Source organism: Coregonus lavaretus (assembly GCF_964263955.1).
Source record: "Coregonus lavaretus genome assembly, chromosome: 22".
NCBI lineage: Eukaryota > Metazoa > Chordata > Actinopteri > Salmoniformes > Salmonidae > Coregonus > Coregonus lavaretus.
The window spans coordinates 8,589,303-8,602,574 of NC_140009.1; the positions used below are offsets into that span (position 1 = coordinate 8,589,303).

At 41.9% G+C, this 13,272-nt stretch overlaps 1 protein-coding gene across 1 annotated transcript in view; it reads left to right on the forward strand.

Annotated features, from left to right (window-relative positions):
• Positions 1 to 6,197: 6,197 nt before the first annotated feature.
• The window catches only part of LOC311149325 (inositol 1,4,5-trisphosphate-gated calcium channel ITPR3-like), a gene marked incomplete at its 5' end in the record, with an annotated part of 47,022 nt that continues 39,947 nt past the window's right edge, over positions 6,198 to 13,272 (forward strand). Inside the window, one exon of the mRNA XM_084186475.1 lies at positions 6,198 to 6,289. Within this exon, the coding sequence (XP_084042601.1) occupies positions 6,198 to 6,289 (92 nt within the window). The remainder of the gene's footprint in view (positions 6,290 to 13,272) is intronic.

Here is a 13,272-nt window from a genome sequence, read left to right on the forward strand (position 1 = left end):
ATGAGGCAGAATATAACTAAAATGTAATAGATAGATGGCCAGCTACAGGAAGGAGTTCTCTGGTCCAGGAAATAGTAGGCTACCTGTTGACTGGCAGTTGGATGTTTGGATGTTTCCTACGCTCCGATAGGTAGATGGGGCCCACAAACTTGGTTGATGCCGTTGTTTACTTCGAACAACAAGATTATCAGAAGGGTTTTCAGGCTGAACGGAATCCATTTAAACGACAGCTGGGAAGTGATGCAATACCAGTTTGACAAACGTTAGCTAACGTAAGCTAGCTAACATTAGCAAATAAGAGTAACTCAATCTGGTAGCCATCTATTCCAACACTCCGTTAGTAAAAATAGAATTGTTGATATAGCTAACTTACTCTCGGGGGTGTGTTGGTACTAATGATGAATGTGTATAAGTTGTCTATGGTTGGTTAGTTGGTTCTCAGCTGACACTAACTAGCTAACAGCAAGCTGACAATATTGAAATGTCCATGTTAGGTGTGCTAAACTAGCCAGTCTAATAGAGATCAATACAATTAGTGGGGTGGTTAAATTGTGTATTGTGGTGTGTTTTGTTGTAGGTGGTACATAATCTGATTCCACCATTCCATTAGCTCTGCATAAGGGTAAGGTAAGTTGGCAAAAATATTTACAAGCTGACGGCTAAGATTTACAGTAAGCATGGCATAAACATGAATTGGGTAGTGTTTGTTGGGGTTTGTGTTATGGGGTTACAGGTGGTTAGAGGTAGCATGAGGACCACAGAGAACCTTCCAGACCATGTCATACATTTAGTCTACCCCTTTTCTCTTTTTACCTTTTCTCTTTGTAAAACTCAGGTTATCTGGAGTCCTTTCACTAATGTATGCGTACACGAGCATGAGGGGGGTGACACACCTTGCCGTTATGGAGCACAACAAGATTGTGATCTTATTGATTGTGGAATGTTGTCCCACTCCTCTTCAGTGGCTGTGCGACGTTGCTGGATATTGGCGGGATCTGGAACACGCTGTTGTACAAGTCGATCCAGAGCATCCCAAACATGCTCAATGGGTGACATGTATGGTGAATATGCAGGCCATGGAAGAACTGGGACATTTTCAGCTTTCAGAAATTGTGTACAGATCGTTGCGACATGGGGCAGTGTATTATCATGCTGTAACATGAGGTGATGGCGGCGGATGAATGGCACGACAGTGGGCCTCAGGATCTCTTCACGGTCTGGGCATTGAACTTGCCATCGATAAAATGCAATTGTGTCCGTAGCTTATGCCTGCCCATACCATAACCCCACTGCCACCATGGGGAACTCTGTTTACAACGTTGACATCAGCGAACCTCTCACCCACACTACGCCATACACGTGTTCTGCGGTTGTGAGGCCAGTTGGACGGACTGCCAAATTCTCTAAAACAACGTTGGAGGCGGATTATGGTAGAGAAATGAACATTCAAGTCTCTGGCAACAGCTCTAGTGGACATTCCTGCAGTCAGCATGCCAATTGCACTCTCCCTCAAAACATGAGACATCTGTGGCATTGTGTGACAACATTTTAGTGGCCTTTACAAGGTTCTTGATATCAGGTGTACCATGTTTTGTGCTGCTCCCATGTTGTGCTGCTACCATGTTGTGCTGCTGCCATGTTGTTGTCATGTGGTGTTGCTATCATGCTGTGTTGTCATGTGTTTCTGCCAAGCTATGTTGTTGTCTTAGGTCTCTCTTTATGTAGTGTTGTGGTGTCTCTCTTGTCGTGATAAAAATATATGACAAAACACATATACAACAGTAATGACACAACCACCTCCTACTTCTCTCTGCAGATTCTCAAAACCCAATATAAAGACACGCCTATAAAAATCCCCTGCCAAGGGCTACTATTGACACTAATTATTTGTCAAAGTCAATGGGCCGGGGGATGTTTACAGATAGGTCTTTGAGATTAGGAAGGGGGTTTCGGTTTTGCAGGGTTGTGCTTAGAGACAGTAAATGCATTGTTGTGTCCATTCACATTGTTGACTGATATTTCCTCTCAAAAGCAGCTCCCAATGTCCCTCATTGTCCCTAAACAATGAAGTAATCTAACAATGTACCCCGCCATCTTATCTATTTCAAGTCTTCTCTCATTGATCGAGACAGGTGGGTGTCCACCCCAAAGTTCTGCATGTCATGATGACAGACACCTGTCCCGATCAATGAGAGAAGACTTGAAATAGACAAGATGGCGACGTACACATTGTTGGAATACTTCATGGATCAAAACAAGTATTTGTTTTAATAACAGAGCATTTTCTAAATTCAAACTGGTCCCTTGCAACTGGACACAGACATTTTATGAGACTCCTGTTTTCACGAATCGACGACGAAGACCGCATCGCCAAGCTAAGGTTGGTCGAAAATCCTGTGCTACTCCAAACAGTACCTATCCTGTAACTCCCAGTAATGGATACCAAAAAACTTTGGTTAAATCACATTATCTGGTGTAACAATCTGTAGCTAAGGGAACTGGTGATCAGCAGATGATGGGAGAGGTGGACATGATGAAATTGCCATTCCAAAGAAACATACAGTAAGTTCAGGGAACACTTGAACAGCTGTGGGATGAGTGTTGTCATGATCAAACTGACATCAAACAGCTCCTCTTGAGTCATCTTCTGCTTGAAATCCAGCATAATGTACAAGCCATCGAGAGAGATACAGTTCTGCTACAATGACACACGCATGCAAAGGAATTCTGTTTCTCTCCAAGAATCCACTCCAGGAAAAAGCCCAGGCACCACACGGTATTGTCTGTAAGACAAAACAAATAGATAATAAATTATACAGGATGTTGATTGTGGATGTTGTCCCACTCCTCTTAAATGGCTATGCGAAGTTGCTGGATATTGGCGGGATCTGGAACACGCTGTCGTACAAGTCAATCCAGAGCATCCCAAACATGCTCAATGGGTGACATGTCTGGTGAATATGCAGGCCATGGAAGAACTGGGACATTTTCAGCTTTCAGAAATTGTGTACAGATCGTTGCGACATGGGGCAGTGTATTATCATGCTGTAACATGAGGTGATGGCAGCGGATAAATGGCACGACAGTGGGCCTCAGGATCTCGTCACGGTCTGTGCATTGAAATTGCCATCGATAAAATGCAATTGTGTCCGTAGCTTATGCCTGCCCATACCATAACCCCACTGCCACCATGGGGAACTCTGTTTACAACGTTGACATCAGCGAACCTCTCACCCACACTTCGCCATACACGTGTTCTACGGTTGTGAGGCCAGTTGGACGGACTGCCAAATTCTCTAAAACAACGTTGGAGGCGGATTATGGTAGAGAAATTAACATTCAATTATCTGGCAACAGCTCTGGTGGACATTCCTGCAGTCAGCATGCCAATTGCACGCTCCCTCAAAACTTGAGACATCTGTGGCGTTGTGTGACAAAACTGCACATTTTAGTGGCCTTTACAAGGTTCTTGATATCAGGTGAACCATGTTTTGTGCTGCTCCCATGTTGTGCTGCTGCCATGTTGTTGTCATGTGGTGTTGCTACCATGCTGTGTTGTCATGTGTTGCTGCCATGCTATGTTGTTGTCTTAGGTCTCTCTTTATGTAGTGTTGTGGTGTCTCTCTTGTCGTGATATGTGTTTTGTCCTATATAAAAAAATTTAATCCCAGCCCCCGTCCCCGCAGGAGGCCTTTTGGTAGGCCGTCACTGTAAATAAGAATTTGCTCTTAACTGACCTGCCTAGTTAAATAAAGGTTAATATATATATATATATATATATATATATATATATATATATATATATATATATATATACACACACACACACACACACTACCATTCAAAAGTTTGGGGTCACTTAGAAATGTCCTTGTTTTCGAAAGAAAAGCACTTTTTTTGTCCATTAAAATAACATCAAATTGATCAGAAATACAGTGTAGACATTGTTAATGTTGTAAATGGCTATTGTAGCTGGAAACGGCTGATTTTTTATGGAATATCTACATAGGCGTACAGAGGCCCATTATCAGCAACCATCAGTCCTGTGTTCCAATGGCACGTTGTGTTTGCTAATCCAAGTTCATATTTTTAAAAGGCTAATTGATCATTAGAAAACCCTTTTGCAATTATGTTACCACAGCTGAAAACTGTTGTGCTGATTAAAGAAGCAATAAAGCTGGCCTTCTTGAGACTAGTTGAGTATCTGGAGCATCAGCAATTGTGGATTCGATTACAGGCTCAAAATGGCCAGAAACAAATAACTTTCTTCTGAAACTCGTCAGTCTATTCTTGTTCTGAGAAATGAAGGCTATTCCATGCAAGAAACTGAAGATCTCGTACAACGCTGTGTACTACTCCCTTCACAGAGCAGCGCAACCTGGCTCTAACCAGAATAGAAAGAGGAGTGGGAGGCCTCGGTGCACAACTGAGCAAGAGGACAAATACATTAGAGTGTCTAGTTTGAGAAACAGGAGCCTCACAGGTCCTCAACTGGCAGCTTCATTAAATAGTACCCGCAAAACACTGGTCTCAACATCAACAGTGAAGAGGCGACTCCGGGATGCTGACCTTCTAGGAAGAGTTGCAAAGAAAAAGCCATATCTCAGACTGCCCATCTTAATCTTTTCTTTTTATTGGCCAGTCTGAAGGGAGTTGTACACAGTGTTGTACGAGATCTTCAGTTTTTTGGCAATTTCTCGCATGGAATGGCCTTCATTTCTCAGAACAAGAATAGACTGACGAGTTTCAGAAGAAAGTTATTTGTTTCTGGCCATTTTGAGCCTGTAATCGAACCCACAATTGCCGATGCTCCAGATACTCAATTAGTCTCAAGAAGGCCAGTTTTATTGCTTCTTTAATCAGCACAACAGTTTTCAGCTGTGCTAACATAATTGCAAAAGGGTTTTCTAATGATCAATTAGCCTTTTAAAATGATAAACTTGGATTAGAAAATCTCTAGAAAACCATGAAAGAGAGGCTATATTTCGATTGGCCTACAGTACATATTGTATTGTGTGAGGAAAGCAGCAAGACCTCTCTCCTACAGTAACAGCTTGGCTTAGCCTCAACCTGGATCACCCCTTGACTGCACAGGAAGTCCAGGCCAAAGGCTGATCATGACGCGCCTGCCACTATGAGTTGTCAATAGTGGGCGGAAAAAAAAAACATGGCTGTATTTGTTTGCTACAAAGCTGCCTAAATGTTGTTCAATACTTTAAACTCAAGCTTTTAGAAAGGCCAAAACTCTGAGGATGTAGTAAGCGAGAACCCTAGATGGTAAACTATGGTGAGAGAGTGACGTCTGAAATAGGCCTAGTTAAACTCCAGCAGTGTATGGCAACACATTCAGAAGTATATATAATTCCAGTTAAACAGGGAACCAGTCACTATAGCTTGTATAAAAGAGAAAATGAAAAAGGAATCTTCTGAATCCCACTCATAGACAGTAGTGCAGCGGTGATCAACTTTTGAACTTAAAACCCTCTACAAATAAATATGTTCATAGTAAACTCAATCAACTAAATGTCAACTCTATCTCTTAATTATGGTTTATTAGTTTATATAGTTTAAATGATGGTTTATTTGTTAATATAGTTTAAATGATGGTTTATTGAAACCATTTAAATAATCTGACTTTTATTTACTCTATAACGAGCAGATAGACCTAATAATGTTTGTTCACTGAATAAAAACCTGTGCACTGGAGCCTACTATCATAATTTGTACCAATTCTCAGTGCATTAATGTAGGTAGGCAAGAGAGGGTATAAAGGGGCGTGTGGATCTTTCTCTTGTACTTTCTAGTCAAAACAGGCAACTGAGAAGATAACTGAACCAAGAACAGATAACTGAGGAGTTATCGAGATAACACACTTCCTGGTTCCAATGCTGTCTGTCTTCAGGTGCAGTGTCAACATGAGGACTTCATTGACACATTTTGACTTTCTCTGCTTCCATTAACATCGGTTTGTCATTGCTCATTTTCAATTTTAACTTTATTTAATTAAACAATGAAAACTATCATTTTAATTAACTACAATAGTTCGAATGAGGGTTCTTAACCCTCAGTGCACGAGGAGGAAGAGCGAGATCAGATACGAGTAGCGCTTCAAGAAGTTGCAGCAGTCAAGTGGAGAATACAGAAGAGGATCAAGTTTGTATTTCAGTTGATAATTGTCAACGGGAAAGACACTGAATATGTCGGATTCAATGTCCAGCTTTTTGCACATTGGGGACATCGTTTCCCTTTACGCGGAGGGCTCTGTCAATGGTTTTATAAGTACACTTGGGTAAGTATGTGCATGTCCCTACAAACACTTTACCTTGCCTGTGGTTATACGTTTACAGTCTTGTCATTTTGACAGATGATATCTTAATGTTAACCCATCAGTTGTCCACACGCCGACTTCGAATCGAGACTCTTATCTCCTTCACTTCTTGTAGCCTCTGTGTCAAGTTTTGCGCTCTGCGTAGTGAATTAACTTTACAGAGCGAGACAAAACTCCACGAATCCGTGATTTAGGCTTCATGTATTTATGTAGTTAATGTTACACAGCACAGTAAGCTATTATAACAATTCCAGTCATGAGATCATTGCTTCTGAGTTTCAGTGTCTCTCGGAGAGACAATTGTTTATTTCATCAGCTGATGACAAACTCAGTTATACCCAGTCTCACTATGGCAAAGTGTGCCATGGAGTCTGATATCTAGATAGTCAAGCATACCCATATGGAAACATCTGTTATCTGTTCAGTGAGTTCATTAAAGGAGTAGTTCACTATTTTACAACTTTATGTTCCATAGATTTTTAGCTAGCAGTGGCTAAAGTTAGCTGAAGTTTGTAATGGCTAGTCAGAGAATTGAACCATGGATTACTTTCAGGGTGAGGAACCATCAAACATCAAGTTGTAAAATAGTGAAACTAATCCTTTAAGCCAGGGCTCTCCAACCCTGTTCCTGGAGAGCTACCCTCCTGTAGGTTTTCACTCCAACCCCAGTTGTAACTACTAACCTGATTCATCTTATCAACCAGCTAATTGTTAGATTAGGGTTGGAACGAAAACCTACAGGACAGTAGCTCTCCAGGAACAGGGTTGGAGAGCCCCGCTTTAAGCTGTATTTCACAACGCAAGGCATTAGACAGAAGGGTTGCACTAGGCCTACGTCGTCGTTGATGAATAGGGTCGTTTCACCTGATTTTGTGCAGGTATATGTCTAAAGTAGCGGTGCATTTCCTCTAGTCAGAAACATGTCCTTGAAAAAAGGTCATAGACATTATTGGTTTAATACTGACCTTTCTCTGTTAGTGAAAGGCGTGAAAACATGGCTGCACTATTTTACAACTTTGTCCCTGGATATATTCCCCTGGCAGTATTCTATGTTGTTGTTTATGTTCATATATACACTGCAGCCCCCCCCCCCCCCCACACACACTCTATTGTTTGCCTGAGAAGGGATTATGGCAGGATCAGGAAATGATTCCAGTGTGTCCTTTGGAGATTTCCTAAGGAGTGGTGCTCTCGTCACCTGGGACTTGACCTGAGCCCAATGGGATATCTGTCTCAAATGGCACCCTATTCGCTATTAAGTGCACTACTTTTGACCGGGGCCCATTGGGCTCCGGTCAAAAGTAGTGCACTATGTAGGGAATACGTTGCCATTTGCAATGTATTCAAATGCTCTCTATTCATAGTGCTTCCTGTGGTTTCTCCAGTTGCTGCCTGAGAAGGAGCAGCATTCTATGTGTTCTGGTGCCCTTTGTGCTCACTTGGAGCTGCCCGCCAGGGGCGTCAGGCACCACAAAAATGTGAGGGGGCACAAAGTATGTGAGGATGGCTGGGGGTGGTCCGGAGTGGGGCTAGGCCCCCCCCCCCCCGTCCGGAAGTTGGAGAATTATTTTATTTTTCAAAACCAGAAACAGCTTTTTCCTGCAATCTAGACCATAATCATTATGCTTAATTCTATGTAAAACAAATTATATGTTTCTTTTTTAAAGAAACAAAATATGGTTCTCTGCATCTCTGCCAAAATCTGGGTAAAATATTGAGAAGGAATGTGAGTCTTATTCAGTACATTTAGTTATTGCTTGCTTTTCTAAAGTCTACCAGCCTTTCCAGCAGGCATGCCAGATAAGATAGTTAGACAAGCTAGCTACTCTAACCTGATTGATAGCCTGAAATGGTTTCTTGGTAGCTAGTTATGAGGCTGGGAGATAGGTTCCCTATCTGGGCTAGCTAAAGTCAACTTCATAAAATTGCTAGGTTGTTAGTAGTTTTACAGAGAAACAACAAGTATTTATTTTTATTTTTTATTTACAAGACAAATCTGAGGACGAACTTGCCCCTGTGCCCCCTATGGGCACGATGACTCTGCTGCCTGCCCACAAAGCTTTTTTTAGAAAAGAAGGTGCTACCTGAAACCATAAAGGGTTCTTCAATTGTCCCCATGGGTGAACCCTTTGAAAATAACTATTTATGGTTCCAAGTGGAACACTTTCACTAATACAAAGTTCTACGTGGAACATTTTTCACCAATAAAAAGTTCTAAGTAGAAACTTTTTCACCATCACATTGTTCATCCTGGAACCAAAATGTGTTCTCCTATGGGGACAAACAAAGAGTGCACCCCTGTCCAGTCAGCCACTGATACAGCTCCAGGGTTGTTCAAACAGCTTCTTGAGTCACCTCTTAGCCACACTTTAGTTTATTCACTTCACACTGTTCAAATCCACTATCGCAAAGTAGCCTACAAGTGTCTGGCTGAGTCATATTTGTAACAATATCTAGTTAATGTTTAAATTATCATCTTGCTTCCTTCTGAAGGAATGATGGGGAAGTGGATAGTAGCCTATAACACAGGGGCAGATGAGGACTGTACAATAGCATGTCTTTTAAAATCAGAATGGGGTCGTAGGCTTAGTTTGCATAAATTCAAACACTGGGAATGACGGCTGTAATCAGTCACAACAAGGGATGGCGCAGCGGGTAACTCATGTGAAATCTCTCTGTCGAGGACAGGACACACATTTTGACTGTCTGACAACATAGGGCCTATTAGAATGTTCCAGCTCAGTATGTCAAATAGCTTTTAGCAAGTGTCTTGACTGTCACTAGTAAAAGGAAGCACACTGTGATGTACTTTTTTTAGGTTCACATCAGGTCTCCATCCAGAGAAAGTTTGTATTGTTTACACAGGGGTTGCCTCGAAGCTCGTAACACCTTACAGAATAAAATATTATTTCAGAATTAAGTTACATCTAAGTTGTAAGAAGCCACATAATGTGACTCTGTAATGTGACTCTGTAATGTGCTACTACTAATAATTATAATACATTCCGCACTTATATTTAATACTTGTATTTAAAACATGGATGCTGCACTTACATTTAGGTCATTTAGCAGATGCTCTTATCCAGAGCGACTTACGGTTAGTGAGTGCATACATTTTTCATACTTCAGAGCAAAATATCTAAAGCTGCTTTAAGTCTCACTTACTGTATAACACATGATGCCTGTAATGACAGAAGAAGCAGGACAAATGATTTGTAAATATTTTGACGGCATATGTGTCGGTGTTTGTTGAGTTATTTACACGAGAACACAGTGCAGATCTGTGTTATGAATGAAATCAGCAGGGACCTGACAGTTTTTTAAAACATATATTTTACCCCATTTTTCTCCACTGTTTCGTGATATCCAATTGCCAATCTAGTTACGATCTTGTCTCATCGCTGCAACTCCCCAACGAGCTCGGGAGAGACGAAGGTTGAGACATGCGCCAAGCCGCGCTACTTTTTAACACACTGCTTGCTTAACCCAGAAGCCAGCCGCACCAATGTGTCGGAGGAAACACAGTCCGCCTGATGACCAAAGTCAGCTTGCAGGCGCCCGGCCCGTCGCTAGAGCGCGATGAGCCATGGAATGCCCCCCGGCCAAACCCTCCCCTATCCCGGACGATACTGGGCCAATTGTGCACCATCCTATGGAGCTCCCGGTCACGGCCGGCTGTGACACAGCCTGGGATCAAACCCCAGGCTGTAGTGGTGCCTCAGCACTGCGATGCAGTGCTTTAGACTGCCTGACACAGGTTTTTAAAGTGGCACAGACCTTAAAACCACGAACATACACCTGGTGCAGCTTTCACAAAGTTCCTGATTTTCTGTTGTGTAGTTTTAATCAGAGCCCGCACCCTTCTTGTGAGGTCTGATAGCTCTGCATTCAATCACACATGCTTTGCATTCTTTGTCTCAGGTGAAGAGCTTCAACCCACTGATGGTAGCCTATTCAAACAGCACGCCACTGGTGGCTTTCACACTACAATTGAAATATATACAGTGCATTCTGAAAATATTCAGACCCCTTGATTTTCCCACCAAAATTATTACTTTACAACCATATTCTAAAATGGATTAAATGAAAACAAATTCTCAATCTACACACAAAACCCCATAATGACATAGTGAAAACAGGTTTTTAGATTTTTTTGCAAATGTATAAAAAAATAGAAAACAGATAAGTATTCAGAACCTTTGCTATGGGACTTGAAATTGGGCTCAGGTGCATCCTGTTTCCATTGATCATCCTTGAGATTTCTACAACTTGATTGGAGACCACCTGTGGTAAATTCAATTGATTGGACATGTTTTGGAAAGGCACACACCTGCCTATATAAGGTTCCACAGGTGACAGTGCATGTCAGAGCAAAAACCAAGTCGAAGGAATTGTCCGTAGAGCTCCGAGACAGGATTGTGTCGAGGCATAGATCTAGGGAAGGGTACCAAGACATTTCTGCAGGATTGTAGGTCCCCACAAACACAGTGGCCTCAATCATTCTTAAATAGACGTTTGGAACCACCAAGACTCTTCATAGAGCTGGCCGCCCGGCCAAACTGAGCAAACTGGGGAGAAGGGCCTTGGTCAGGGAGGTGACCAAGAACCTAATGGTCACTCTGACAGAGCTCCAGAGTTCCTCTGTGGAGATGGGAGAATCATCCAGAAGGACAACCCTCTCTGCAGCACTTCACCAATAAGGCCTTTTTGGTAGAGTGGCCAGACTGAAGCCACTCCTCAGTAACAAGCACATGACAGCCCGCTTGGAGTTTGCCAAAAGGCACCTAAAGACTCTCAGACCATGAGAAACAAAATTCTCTGGTCTGATGGAACCAAGATTGAACTCTTTGGCCTGAATGCCAAGTGTCACGTCTGGAGGAAACCTGGCACCATCCCTACGGTGAAGAATGGTGGTGGCAGCATCATGCTGTGGGGATGTTTTTCAGCGGCAGGGACTGGGAGACTAGTCAGGATTGAGGGAAAGATGAATGGAGCAAAGTACAGAGATCCTTGATGAAAACCTGCTCCAGAGCGCTCAGGACCTTAAGACTGGGGTGAAGGTTCATCTTCCAAAAGGACAACGACCCTAAGCACACAGCCAAGACAACGTAGGAGTGGCTTCAGGACAAGTCTATGAATGTCCTTGAGTGGCCCAGCCAGAGCCCAGACTTGAACCCGATCTAACATCTCTGGAGAGATCTGAAAATAGCTGTGTAGCGACGCTCCCCATCCAACCTGACAGAGCTTGAGAGGATCTGCAGAAAATAATGGGAGAAACTCCCCAAATACAGGTGTAGATTGATGAGGGGAAAAAAACAATTTAATCAATTTTAGAATAATGCTGTAACCTAGGTCAAGGGGTCTGAATACTTTCCGAATGCACTGTAGATAGATAAGTATTCAACCCCCTGAGTCAATACATGTTAGAATCACCTTTGGCAGCGATTACAGCTGTGAGTCTTTCTGGTTGTCTCTAAGGAGGTTTGCAAACCTGGATTGTGCAATATTTGCCCATTATTCTCTTAAGAATTCTTCAAGCTCTATCAAGTTGGTTGTTGATCACTGCTAGACAGCCATTTTCAAGTCTTTCCATAGATTTCCAAGCCGATTTTAAGTCAAAACTGTAACTAGGCCTCTCAGGAACATTCAATGTCGTCTTGGTAAGTAACTCCAGTGTATATTTGGCCTTGCGTTTTAGGTTATTGTCTTGCTGAAAGGTGGATTTGTCTCCCAGTGTCCTCTAGGATTTTGTCTGTGCTTAGCTCTATTTCTTTTATTTTTATTTTTAAAAAAACTCCCTAGTCCTTGCCAATGACAAGCATACCCATAACATGATGCAGCCACTACCACCACCATGCTTGTGGTACTCAGTGATGTGTTGTGTTGTATTTGCCCCAAACATAATGCTTTGTATTCAGGACAAAAAGTTAATTTCTTTGCCACATTTCTTTCAGTATTACTTTAGTGACTCGTTGCAAACAAGATGCATGTTTTTGAATATTTTTATTCTGTACAGGCTTCCTTCTTTTCACTCTGTCATTTAGGTTAGTATTATGGAGTAACTACAATGTTGTTGATCCATCCTCAATTTTCTCCTATCACAGCCATTTCATTCTGTAACTGGTTTAAAATCACCATTGGCCTCATGGTGAAATCCCTGAGCGGTTTCCTTCCTCTCCGGCAACTGAGTTAGGAAGGACACCTGTATCTTTGTAGTGACTGGGTGTATTGATACACCACCCAAAATGTAATAATACCATGCTCAAAGGGATATTCAGTGTCTGCTTCTTTGTTGTTTCTTACCCATCTACCAATAGGAGCCATTCTTTGCGAGGCATTCGAAAACCTCCCTGTCTTTGTCGTTTAATCTGTGCTTAAAATTCACTGCTCGACTGAAGGACCTTACAGATAATTGTATGTGTGGGGTACAGAGATGGGGTAGTCATTCAAAAATTACGTTAAACACCGTTATTACACACAGAGTTAGTCTATGCAACTTATTGTCTAAGCATGTTTTTACTCCTGAAGTTATTTAGGCTTGCCATAACAAAGAGGTTGAATACTTATTGACTCAAGACACTTCTGCTTGTCATTTATATATTAATTTGTTAAAAAAAAAATCTAAAACCATAATTCCACTTTGACATTATGGGGTGTTGTGTGTAGATCAGTGATACAATCTACATTTTAATCAATTTTAAATTCCGGCTGTAACACAACAGAATGTAGAAAAAGTCAAGGGGTGTGAACTTTTTCTGAAGGCACTGTAGGTTGTAATCTATAGCCTATTATACTGCAGGATGACGTCACTACAAAGCTTTTTAAAGTACTCTGAATGCTTTGGGCTGCTCAGCGTTAGAGTGCCCATAGAAGCCATTACCCAAAGTTGTCTGAAACAACATGCTGAGGTGATATTTCCATGGTAGATATGACAAACACAAGAC